This window comes from Pavona decussata, unplaced genomic scaffold, assembly GCF_977016875.1.
Source record: "Pavona decussata unplaced genomic scaffold, jaPavDecu1.1 SCAFFOLD_87, whole genome shotgun sequence".
Lineage (NCBI taxonomy): Eukaryota > Metazoa > Cnidaria > Anthozoa > Scleractinia > Agariciidae > Pavona > Pavona decussata.
This window is the reverse complement of record NW_028145504.1, coordinates 4,997,501-5,010,000: the sequence shown is the minus strand read 5'-3', so window position 1 is coordinate 5,010,000 and position 12,500 is coordinate 4,997,501. Positions and strand designations below refer to the sequence as shown.

Here is a 12,500-nt window from a genome sequence, read left to right as displayed (position 1 = left end):
GTATTCCTGTCTTAACAGCACTTACAATCATTCTGTATTCAAGCGATGTCGTTGATTAGCGCAAATTTCTGCCACATGATGTATATCCTTGACAGAAAACTCACGGAGGTCTTTCCAACCATCGAAAGAAAATCATGGATTTTCTGATAAGAACTTCGTGTTTTTCTGTTTTACTCGAAGGGGAATATGGCTTCTACTGTCCTACTGCCACGTCCTCGTCTATGCCAACAGTGCAGTGAATCCAGTCTTGTATGGCTTTCTAAGTGAGCAGTTCCGCAAAGGATTTGCCCGCATCGTGCCTTGCTGCAGAATCTGGGGTAACGAATCCAAGTCATCAAGGTCAATGTATTCACAGTCTACTTATAACGATCGTAATAAGAATACTGTCGTCTCTCAGTGCACGTCAGATGTTTAGCTTATCCGTATTGGAAAAAGCAATAAATCAGGCTGGCGAAGTTCTGGGTCTTGTGCCTGAGCAAAATAGTGTACAAATGCATCTTTCACTAGGCATGTTGACGATGATTAAATTGATGAAACAACAAATTAACTCTAGTTACTGAAATAAGTTTGGAATTTATCATATGCAGCTAACTGATTTGAATTTTTTTTTTTTTCGCCAAAATTTGTATAAAAAATATATAGGGCCATCCCTTAAAAAAGTTTGTTTCCCATCGCCCTTTTCCGTGGTGAAAGTGCGTGCGTCGAACAGTTGGTCGGTGGGGCAATCCAGGGAAAAGAAAATAGAAAAATTTCAATATTTTTATGTATAGAGGTCTTCGAAGCGCATGTATTAGCTTTGCAGAAAATAGTATTCCACGTTTATAGTTTCGAAAGGTTTAAGCAGACTTTTATTGAGGTCATCTTAATGTCAGAGTCACCGATAGTTTTCTTAAAATATCGACCATGCGATTGTTATGTTATACCGAGCAGACCATGAATCGGGATTACATTATGTTAAAATACTATTAAAATGTATCAGCTTGGCACAGCTTCTATCTTTCTGACAAAGCATATCGTTTATTTGGGCGATGGAAAACAATTATCAGCTGAAAATATCTGACTGATACTTGTTCATTACACCTATATATTGGTGTTTCCTTTATCGTAGGCCGAAAAAGGAAGAAGATGTACTATGGTGGCGCACTTTCCAGCAATAAAACCGGTTTAATTTGACAACAAACTGACAATTGGTTTAAAGCGAAGCTCCACAAAGCCAACCGTAAATGTTAAAGCCTGTGGTTATTTCTTTAAAGATTTGTAATTAAAAGAAAGTGCTGAAGTGGTGTAATCTCCGTTAACCAGCCACAGTAAACGAGAAAAGAAAAAAAGAGTAGAGAGAGAAAAATTAAATCCATTTACCTGGACATCATATAATTTTTGTTAAAAAAGTGAAAATGTTCCACACATTCACCGGTAGTGTGGTGTAACACCACGTTTCATTGAGTTAAGTAAAATTTTCATAGCATCCCGACTCGTGAATGATGTAATTGAAGGATATATCGATAACTAAATCATTTGCACGTGGATCAGTATACTTTTAATAGAATCAGCATTTTGTATTACATTTTCTTAACTTCAATAAAAAGAAAGAATTATAAGAGTTTTCACGAGTCTTTTCGTCAAGCTCATCCTCTTGCGTGAACGGTTGCTATCAATATTATATCAATCAGTAGTAAATAGCAAGACCCACCGGAAATTATGAGTATAGATCTTTAAATTTTAATTTTTTTTTCTTTTAAAATACCCTTTGATACAAGAAAGCCCATTGCATTTCCTCCACAGTTCACATATGAATTTTACATTTAAAATTTATGCATTTTCAAAATTTTCTTTGTACGAAGCAATGATCGTCTGACGGAGAATGGCATGGTAGAGGAAACTAAACATGATATGAAGACAAAAGACAGATTTTTTTCATATTTCAATCGTTCATTCGTTTGTTTGTTTGTTTGTTTTCTTGTTATATTTGTGTGTGGTTGTTTCATACTTTATTTAACTTGACCTTCTATTTGCTATCCTAGTTCTATCTGTTACGTGTTTTGTATTTTGTTATTTCCCATACGTGCATACGCTCATACATGCATACGTTTCTTACGTTGTTTACTAGGTATGCATTCGCCAGCGTCGTTTCAAACATCTCAGAGGGCCGAAGTACAGTTTGCCAGTCAGTGTCTGTTTGGATATGAAGCCCAGTGTTAGATGGAGAAAGTGCCAACAAATTAAAAGTCTTCCCAAACATACGTATACAAACTACTATGTGCTACTCATTGTCTACGTGGAACGCGATGCAGAACGTGATAACAACGTACATGTCCTTTTCACACATGCGTGATACATACTACAACTCGTTACTAGTTGTCTGCGCGGATATTAAGACAAAAGCGAGATGAAAACGTGTACGTGACACTGACAAACTAAATGTCCTTCCTACACATGCGTTGTACAGGCTACAATTCACAACACGTTGTCCATGAAGATAAGAAGGCCAGTTCAAGATGGAGATCATTACAACCAACTAAGCACCTTTCTTACCCGTGTAAGACACACTGCGAAGTTTCCCTGTTTTTTTTTTTTTTTTTAATTTGTGGTTGAGAGGACAAGAGCAAGAGGAAAATGTTAACAAAATAAGCGACTCCTTTGCTTATGTCATTACGACACATGTGTGGTACTAGAAATTGTGATTAAGTTGTCCACTGTTAAGAGGACGAGAGCAAAATGGAGAACCTGACAACGAACTAAGCGTCCTTCACATTTCTCATTTCACATTTCGCGGATCACCATGTCTACGTGCATACAACTGCAGTTTGAACATATATAATTACCTAAAAAGAAATAATGCACATCCGTAGTCCTATTAACATTAAGTCCAACAAATTTCTTTCGATGAATAATCCTGAGCATTGTATTGGATTCACACAGGCGTCCACCAGAACTGAAGAGATGCCTAACGAATGTATCGCCGGGATGGGACTGAAAGATTTCTCTCTGTTGGATGTTACTGCGCTTCAGTCAGATAACATATTTCCCCTTACTCTGCAATATTTTCTCATGGATCATATTGATGCCTCAGCGACTTCAGTTCAGACCTTCACCTGTGCATATAGATAGATATCAACTTCCTTACAGCCTTTTTTCGTCATATATCTTGGGCCACAAGCTATTGCCAGAGACTCATTGAAGCAAAAGATGACACATCTTCTACTCTATAAGACAGAATTTTCTTCAGAAGAAATCGACGACGGCGGCAAGTTGTAAAACTGAAATTTGCCTGGAGCAATAGACATTTCTGCCAATGTGGCATGATTGGAATTACTTTTAAAGATGCCAGCTTCTTCTTACGTTGAGGACGCGGATAATGATCGTATGCTCTTCCCAAAAAAAAAACTTGATACTGCACATGTTATAACGCAGGGAAGAAGGATGTCTTTTAAAAAATGGCGGTAAAAGCATATTAAAGACTTAGAAGCCGGAAACAGTTTACTATACTTGTACTTCTGAACCATGTATTAATGGATGTAATTATTCTATAAAATGAGTTTCTTGAAACGGAACGTTCTGAGAGCAAAAAAATTATGAAATAGAATTGTTGACGATATCTTTCTACGTCTTATGACAGCGTACATTCAGCTACATTTTACATTTAATTTTCTTGATTTCATATAAGGTGCTTCCGGCCTTAAATTGCTTAAAATTCAAAGCGGACTAAAATTGCTATGCTAAATGTCTAAATAACGCGGGCACTCTTACTTTTCCTTAATTTTGCAAGGCAATGATTTGGTAAGAAATTTTAACGTTCGCGTGTCTTGATGTTTCCGAAGCGGCAAGGTTTCGACAATCATCCTTTTCTAAAATCGGATTTTTTTACCTTTTGATAAAAAAATTAAGTTCATCGTCGCAACTTACGCATCCATACCATTGAAGCGTTTAGTATTTTTTTCATTTTTTCTTAGTTAGTTTGGAAGGTTTTAAAAGATTTTGATAAACCGGGAAATCCAAGGTGGCAGATCCAAGAGAACGCAAAAAGGGAAAACGACGTCGCAATTTTCGAACGTACAGCCGCCATCCTGGATTTCTTGATTTCTCGAAAGTGTTCAAACCAAATGAAGAAGGGCTGAGAATTATCAAAAAAACAAGCGTTACAAAAAATGTCTTTATTAAAAAAGAAACATGGAAATTCTGGAAACATGCTCGCTGATATGTGGTTGCCACTGAAATGCAAATTCCACGATAGGCGACATGTCATATTTAACGTTTGTCAGAATAATTTCGTTTGCGTTTTGGGGTTTTATTTATTGCTTTCAGCTTCAAAAGGCAGCAGGGGCACTTTAAGGCAATAAAGCAATATTCTTCTCAAAGTCGCAAAGTTCTGCTAAAGGTATTTGCTTTTCTCTTGCAACTGAAACAATCCTTAAAGCCATCAGAATGGTAAAACTGCCGTTGGAAATTTGCTACTTGACTGGATTCACATCACGTCAAACCAATCGATGTATCTCGCTTTGTGTCCGTTGGAGGGAAAAATCGCATTTATTTCCTTGGATCATGATGCGGCTTTCTTAGAGACTCGCGTCTAGAAACGCTAACAGGGCGAACTTGACATTGCTCTTCATGTCAGTCTCAGCGTTTGAAGACATGAAAAATAAACACATAAACGCCTCGGGTCGAAATTCAATCATCGCAAGTTAGACTTACCAATCGCGCGGTCAATCCAGTCGCCTGAAAGTTAAATTTCAAACGGCCATTTTACTACTCTAGCTATATTAGCCTTAAAACCGAAACCTAGGGGCATAGTATTATTTTCTTAATTATTCCAGATTGTTCATTCGTTCGACTTTCTTGCATTGCTGTGTAAAGAAGGATAAATGGACCTTCTAGATTTATCTTCTAGACAAATTTTCATAAAGCCGGAAGTAGAGCCCACGAAGAGAAGGAACATTCTAAAATGCTCCCTCTTGTCCACCAGAATAAAAAACGGTTCAATCGAACTGATTAAACGTGCTCAGCATTCCTTGTGTTTGTAGTTTTGATCCTTATCTAATCACGATATCCTTTGGTCTCGTCTGCTTAGTGAAATAAAGTCTTGTGCTGTCTTACGTTTCCTCCAGCAAATTCAAGTATGATTTAAACTATAAAGAAAAAAAAAAAAACAAGAAAAAATTAAAATTTCAAACTCCAGATAGAGGTGAAAACGACTTTATTCTAGACTTGTGGCGTTCAGCAGAAGCCGAGAGCTTTCCATGAAAAACAACTGTGGGAATATGCACACTTTCCTTGGTTTTGAATATGATCAATGCGAAGGTACCCCTTCCCCTCCTTTGAACACTTGTTTCACCCATAGTTTTTTTAGTTATCAATGTTGATGAAGCCTGCTGTCGGTCACCTCAATTCATATGTTTACGTAACGTTGAGGGAGGAAATATTCAGTAGTGCCAGGTATTAATATGCAGCGTATAACAAGGGGGCTGCCGACAGTCAAGCTCATTAAGTCCACTGTTTGACAGTTAGATGTCCCTTCTCTGAGACTGCAACTAATGCTCGGAGGCACTAAAGAAACAGCGAAAAAAAAACTGAGACAAACAAAATAATTGTATATCCCTTCATCCTTCTGCAGCGTTTTAAAATGTCACACGTTCTAAACTGAGAAGATAAAGACAACTGGTTTTTACAATATTTGTATTAAACAAAGTAGTAACGCGTTATTTTTTTTCTAAATCTAGGCATAAGGAGGTGTTTTCAAATCTCGAAAATTTTAAGAAATTCAATTCTTTTTACCTTAATCTTTGCCACTTTTCTAAAACAGCCTATTCACATGCTTGCCTTATACCGACCTGTTCTATAAGCTGGTCCTCGTGTTTCTCTTCTGCGATTTGCAAAGCTTTTCTCAGCTGCTCTTTGGCTTCCTCTACTTTTCCTGACATGGCAAGCACACGCCCATAGGTGCCAATAACACTCCCATCTTCTGGTTGGAAATCAACAAGCTTCTTAAAGTAAATGCAAGCCTTGCTGTAGTCCTCATAGAAGGCATAGCACGACGCTAAGTTATGAAGAATGACCTTTAAGGAAAAATACCATTTTGTTTAGATGTTGGAAACAAGGAACAATCATATCTTGTCAGCGATCGGAAAATACTTACGGTGTCATCAGGAAATTTTTCATGAGCAGACATTAATATGTCAAGGCCTTCTTTTCTTTGCTCCATCTCAACAAAACTTTGATATGATTCATTGTACGTCTCGGCTTCAAAGTCACCTTTTTCTAAAATCTTCAGTATTTCTTCGGAGTTGCCACTTTTGGCAAGCTTTGGAAGCTTTCTACCAAACAGCATTACGCTTGAAGGAAACCTATAAACAGAAAAAGGTCCTTAATAGGCCATTTCCGAGTTACTGTGAACCTCATTATGAAAGCGAGGCTAAGTCCAAACCTTTTCACGTGAAAATAAGCTTGAAATGTAAATATATGAAACATATATTTTGAACTGCGGATGAAAGATCAAATAGAAGAAAAATCCTCGCAGTTAGTACGCAACTTAAGCAGTTGCGAAAAGAAAGCCTGAAAAAAATTCAGGCTCGAACGGGATTCGAACCCATGACCTCTGCGATGCCGGTGCAGTGCTCTACCAACTGAGCTATCAAGCCAACTGGGAGCTGGTCATACTGTGAGTAACTCACAGTATGCTTTGTTTGCATTTGAATGAAAACTAATTTTCATAATAAAAACTTTGCACTTAGCCTCGCTTTCAAAATGAGGTTCACAGCAACTCGGAAATGGCCTATTATTCTCTAACGTGCGCATCTTTCCCTCATCTGTTAATTATTTCGTTTCCGCTTTTCTCCATCCAAAGTGACTCTGCTCCTATTTGTACGAACCATCAACACTTACATTCATACAACAAGCGACATCTGTATGCAATTTAGCATAAGCGTTTGTTTGAGTCCAAAAGGGCTGATTGGTTGTAACTAATATGTTTGAAGTACTAACATTTCCAAGCCGTAATCCACAGTTTCACTATAAGGTCTTTCAGGTCTTTTATCTCCCAGAAGGTCTTCATCTAAAAAGTCCAGGGCAGCGAAGTCTCGGTCTGAAGCGAAATCTGTCCCAACCTGAAAAACACAAAAGGAAAGAAAATATTAATATCAATGCAGTTAGAAATTAAAAATGCATGTCCAGAAGCCGTTCTCGTTCCATCGCCCGTAAAAGTAATATTTAGTTGTCAGTTTGAGTTTATATTAGGAAAAAGAGTCTGGTGCGGTGAGAGGATCGCCCGGATTTCGAGTAGCCCAGAGACGATCCAAAGACGTTACCATTGCAGGGTAAAATTGCTCTAGCCCCATCGGTTTGAAAGCTGGGCCGCATCGTTCATGGCCAACAAACAATCCACTGAAAACACTGGGTATGTTCTATCATATGACAGTACAGTAAATGTTGCTTCCTTTCTACATAATTATTATGGCCTTATGTGTTTGTCAAATGCACAATTGGTTGGCACTCACCAGTCTCTCAAAAAGCTGTCTTGCCTCCTCGTGGTGACCGTTGTTTAGGTAATGATCCGCCATAACAGAATTTAGAATTGGAATTGAAGAGTTCATTTGGCCTTTCTGGTGACGTATCACTCCTTAGACACGTTTATAAAAGAAAAATAAATGTTAGTATTTTCCTGGTTTGTGCTGCCGAAAAAGAACATTTTGTTTTTTGTCAAATAGGAACTTTTTTCTGCCTTCGTTCTATTTGATGAAACTTCACTGATCCGCCCAAGTAGCGAGGCAACATGACATTTAAATTGATTCTAGGTGTAAAAGAAAACGAACAAAAATGTTCCAATTTACTAAATTATGATAGAACGAACTGAAAAGAAGATGAACGTTTGATTCAACGATTTTCATTTGGTCCATGAATGAAAAATACACCTGTACAAAATTGCACGTACGTACCATGTGACTTTTAAAAAGTCACATTTCCTTTAGATGCCAGTTTTTTTTGTTTTCCTCACTAGCTACAGTATCGCTTGATGAATTACTTTGCTCCCTCACCAATATACATTAGGATGGAGCAAACGAGTTCAGAAGAATCAAAAGAATTTAATTAAATTTAAATTTAAGGTTTTTGATATACTTGACGCAAGATAAAAGAGTATCCAGAAAACTGGAATTGTATACCATGCAGAACTCATGCAAATAAAATGAAAAAGCTGACGTCCCTCAAAATAAAAGGGTTTTTTAAGCTTTTCTTTTTTTCAGAAACTTCCGTCCGGAAACTTGTGAAAATTGCTCAGACTGGATCTGGATCATGTGTTGACGGAATTTTTACGTTAAGAAGTTAATTTTAATTTTTTTTTTTTTCAGGGTAGGGAACCGCACACTCAGCTTACTTTCTGTGGTCCTCATCCACTTTAACCAAGCCAACAAAATACATCGCTTTTGATCTCAAGTACTGCACTTGTTGTTGTTATTGTTTGAACTGTTCGACTACTAAGCAATTAAGGTATCTCCCAGTGATCACTCCTGCCAGCGTAATGACTTGTTGGGTTTCCTCAAATCATAGTCAATTATGACTACAATGCGGGTCAAAACTCCTTGGACATAAATTTAATGTGGTCGTATATTCACGCCCAGAATAAAACTTTTTCCGTTGTTATCGTTGACACAGGAAACCCCTCCCCCAGACAATTTTGATAATCATTGAAATGATTGGAAATGAAAAGAAGGCTTGAAATCAACATTGCATTGGGAGTAGGGAGAGTGCAATAGCTGCGAGCAAAGCTGTAAGTGTTCCACGACTTTTGGCCCACATTCATTTTTCCTGAAATCTGCTTTTAAACATTCAGCTGTGATAAATTCCATACCTGATTTCTTAAAGTATGGATGTGCCTCCTCACATTTTCCATCCTTGGCAAGAGCTATTGCTACATTCTCTTGGGCATTTAGCGTTTGAATGTGCTCAGAGCCCAACGATTTCTAAAGAGAAAACAACAACAGACACTCACAACTTTTTCATACGGTACATTTTTTTTAAAGAAAAAAAAAAAGAAAGTATCGAACTTATTAAATTCTTGAACTGTCAGGAAAGCAAACAGTTTCGTGTATTTTTCTTTAAGATCTTATTGCATCATTGTCAATTCAAACCACTCGGCCATGCGCATCAGGTAAAGAGGAACATCAACACTAATAACATTCAGCTTTAAAAAAAGTTAGATTTTGACACCCATCTCAATGATTGTAAGCGCAGTAAAAGCATGAGATGTTGTAAGAACATAACAGAGCTTATTAAGTTAACAATCTGTATATTGAGGTAATCTTCCACACACAAAACGCTTATCTCACTTAAAACATACAGAACAGGTTCTCAGAGATATACAATTTCTTCTCAAATGTTCAACTCGATGTCCTTTTACGATTGAAATCCGTGACAGTTGTAATTCTATCCAACGTTTAAAAAGTCACTGAAGTCAACAATGGCAAATATCAACACTCATTAACTTCAGAAGGACTGCTTGATCTGATTGGCCAGTTTTAAGTGACCCCGTGACCCCGGTAATAGTAGCCGCACTGTAAAGTAAGCAAGCACAGAGATGTCGATATCTTTAGGACATAGTAATACGAAATCGATATTTGCACCTCGAAAATTTCCACCGCTTGTTTCGCAGCATCAGCCGATTTCTTAGCATCCGTATATAGCAGGAACGCGGAGTAACTCATTAACGTTTGGCCAACGTCATGATGGTCCGGCCCATAGGCTTTAGTACGAATGTCCAAGGCTCTGCAACGTACACAATCAAAACATTTAAACGTTCTTTTCGGTTAATAAAAACAGTATGTATTGGAAACAACGTCAAAGAAAATTATAAACGTTTTGCACAGACTATTTTTTTTTCTCTTTATGAGAAGGTAATGCAAACAGACTATACTGTCCAACACTATTGGGCCATTACATCTGGGATTTAGCTATATAGAGAGTCCGTAATAAAATACTACTGGAGTATTCCTCCTTCATCGTGAATGGGACAGTAGCCCATGGCAGATGACACCTCCTCCCCGCGCCCTGATACGAATTTCTTTTGCGTTTCCCTCATCATAGTCCATAACTTGTGTGTACCACACCTAGGTGGAACTAGGCAGTGCTCTTTTTAGGCTAGAATCGTTACTGAGTATCAACCTACGGGAAGTTCGTAATGAGAGCTTTGCCTGTTTCCCTTTGGTCCTTACCTTAGGTACAATGGTTCCGCTTTGCTTGCGTCGTACAGGCGGTAGTAAGCCATTCCAAGATTAAGTAAGGTTCCGCCCACATTAGCTGGCAGTTGACCAAAGTACGCATCCTCGTAGAGCTGTAAATTTAAGAACGAGCCATTTTTAATTTAAACCGGACAAGAAATATTAACAAAAAGTTTTTCTTTGTTGACCTGTGCTTGTTTTGTTTATTTAAAAAATACTTGAGCAACTTTTGAAATTACAAAGTTTGAATGACTCAGAGTATGCTAAGACATCATCTACAACAGGCTTCAGTTTACATTTTCTTCTGCCGTAAGTCAAACCTTTTGTTTTAAAAGCCTATTGCGGCTAATGCTGAAAAATTCATAAAAATTAAACACAGAATAACAGACATAGCTGAACTTATAAGGAACTTAGAACTTAGAATGGTTTTTGATTGCCCGTGAAAAGAAAACGACTTGAGCGTGTCGTCCAACTGTGAAGTCAGTCTTCGAAAACAAATCCCTATGTGCTGACCAGATTAATGGTACTGGGGAGCGGGGATGGCGTAGTAGCGAGAGCACTCGCTACCCCAATGTGGCCCGAGTTCGATTTCCAGACTTAGTGTCATATGTTGGTTGAATTTGTTGTTGGTTCCCGTCCTTGCTACGAGAGGTTTTTCTACGGGAACTCCGGTTTTCCCCTCTGCTGAAAAACCAGCATTTTCGGATTCCAATTCGACCTAGATCATGCCACCAATTAGTACACTGCGCTAAATACATCGACACTTGAATAAATTGATCTATTTTATTTATTTTTTACTCTTTCCATGAACTTTCTTGGACTATTGTGATGGATTGGTTCACTACCTTGCTCGTGTTGGTTCAGTTGTTAAGTATGATTGGACTGATTATCCAGGTTCACTCTTTTTATAACAACCCTTTTTTTATTAATTAAGAACGTGAGGCTGAGATCAACCATTTAAAAAAAAAGACATACTAAGAACATACTCCAGGCTAACTGAAATCCAAATGCCAGCATGATATCATGTACGCAGCACTAGAGTATCCCACTTGAAACCACATTACAGCAAATAATTCTCTATGATAGGTTCCTGGTCTCACGTGTGCATTCATTCATGGAAATTCTATAACAGACAAATTGATCACAACAAGAATGTCCAATCTCAGTCCCAAAATTAGACATTCTTATAAGGAAAAAGAATGTATATTGAAATAACTGGATCCGCCGATTAATGCTTTACATGAATCACCTGAAGTGCTTCCTCAAGCGCTTTAGCGCAGTCTTCCCACTTCAGCATAGATTTGTATAAAGCACCAATATTGTTTAGTGTGTCTGGAATGTAATAATGAGTCGGTGGCAAGGTTCGACGATGAAGCTCGAGACATCTGTTGTAATATGTCAATGCCTGAAAGGAGCAAGAAATCAGATAAAATTTTGTCATTTAAAGGGCATCATCATGGGGATTTCTACATTAAAAACCATCACGGCAATATAATATAAAATTTTCAGCAAAAAGAACGCGAGGACATCAACCGCCACTATCGCTAAAGGATCATTTTGCAGCTCTTGTCGCATTATATCTTGTCATTCTTTGTTTCCACTGTGCATCAAGCTCAGTGAGAGTTAATTAATAAATTGACGTCAGTTTTTCATGCGTCTGTTCTGTTATTGATCATGAATTTCGTCGGCTTATTGACAATGTCGATAAGCTGTCAATGTCAGATCGTCTAATTCTGTCCGCTTATTGACAATGAAAATTAGCCAATGAGCGCGCGAACATTTCTGCAGTTATTGTAAAAAATACGATTGACCTCATCAAACTTGTTTGTCTTGTAATACAGCACCCCTAGACCGTTCAATGAAGTTGCTACAGTAGACCACCCATCAGTCCACTCGTCTGCGAACCTGTGTATGTTGATAAAGACAAAAACCAGTCACCCATCTAGCAAGGAACTCTTGCTGAAAGATAGGTTTTATCTTAATAATGAATGCCTTTAATCCCATTTTGGGTCCTGTAGCGGTTGTGGCGAAACGCTCGATCAGGTGACATGTAAATCAGCCAATGGGCTACTGACACAATCTTGTCCGTACTTAATGGCAAGGTGGACAAATTAAAGCGAGTTCTGCGTGTACACATATAACACACAAAATTTCCGGCTTGACAGAAATCTGTAAAATAGATGTTAAGTTATAATTCGTTACGCATAATTAGTTTAAGTGCGTCAATAAAAATCAAATTACTTTTCTCGGAGCTCGAGGACCTCCCTGTGCAAAGGCTCGGCCTTTTCGAACTCCTCC

The 12,500-nt window shown here is 38.0% G+C and overlaps 2 protein-coding genes across 7 annotated transcripts in view; one reads left to right on the top strand and one right to left on the bottom strand.

The window, feature by feature from the left end:
• The window catches only part of LOC146474963 (neuropeptide FF receptor 2-like), a 15,538-nt gene extending 11,543 nt beyond the window's left edge, over positions 1-3,995 (top strand). The window contains exons 4-6 of one of the 4 annotated variants that reach the window (XM_085116706.1): positions 181-339; positions 2,108-2,194; positions 2,920-3,995. In XM_085116706.1, the coding sequence (XP_084972832.1) occupies positions 181-339; positions 2,108-2,186 (238 nt within the window). In that variant the 3' untranslated portion in view covers positions 2,187-2,194; positions 2,920-3,995. The other 3 variants (XM_085116707.1, XM_085116705.1, XM_085116708.1) reach the window with 3 other exon arrangements.
• Positions 3,996-4,136: 141 nt separating this feature from the next.
• The window catches only part of LOC146474962 (TPR repeat-containing protein DDB_G0287407-like), a 25,496-nt gene continuing 17,132 nt past the window's right edge, over positions 4,137-12,500 (bottom strand). For 2 of the 3 annotated variants that reach the window (XM_085116703.1, XM_085116704.1), the window contains exons 17-27: positions 12,444-12,500; positions 12,014-12,107; positions 11,452-11,607; positions 10,197-10,315; positions 9,609-9,750; positions 8,837-8,948; positions 7,488-7,609; positions 6,976-7,097; positions 6,131-6,338; positions 5,826-6,050; positions 4,137-5,123 (exon numbers count right to left, since the gene is read on the bottom strand). The exon at positions 12,444-12,500 is cut by the window's right edge and continues 98 nt beyond it. In XM_085116703.1, the coding sequence (XP_084972829.1) occupies positions 5,088-5,123; positions 5,826-6,050; positions 6,131-6,338; positions 6,976-7,097; positions 7,488-7,609; positions 8,837-8,948; positions 9,609-9,750; positions 10,197-10,315; positions 11,452-11,607; positions 12,014-12,107; positions 12,444-12,500 (1,393 nt within the window). In that variant the 3' untranslated portion in view covers positions 4,137-5,087. Of the gene's footprint in view, positions 5,124-5,825; positions 6,051-6,130; positions 6,339-6,975; positions 7,098-7,487; positions 7,610-8,836; positions 8,949-9,608; positions 9,751-10,196; positions 10,316-11,451; positions 11,608-12,013; positions 12,108-12,443 lie in introns of those variants that run through there. The other variant, XR_014866096.1, reaches the window with a different exon arrangement.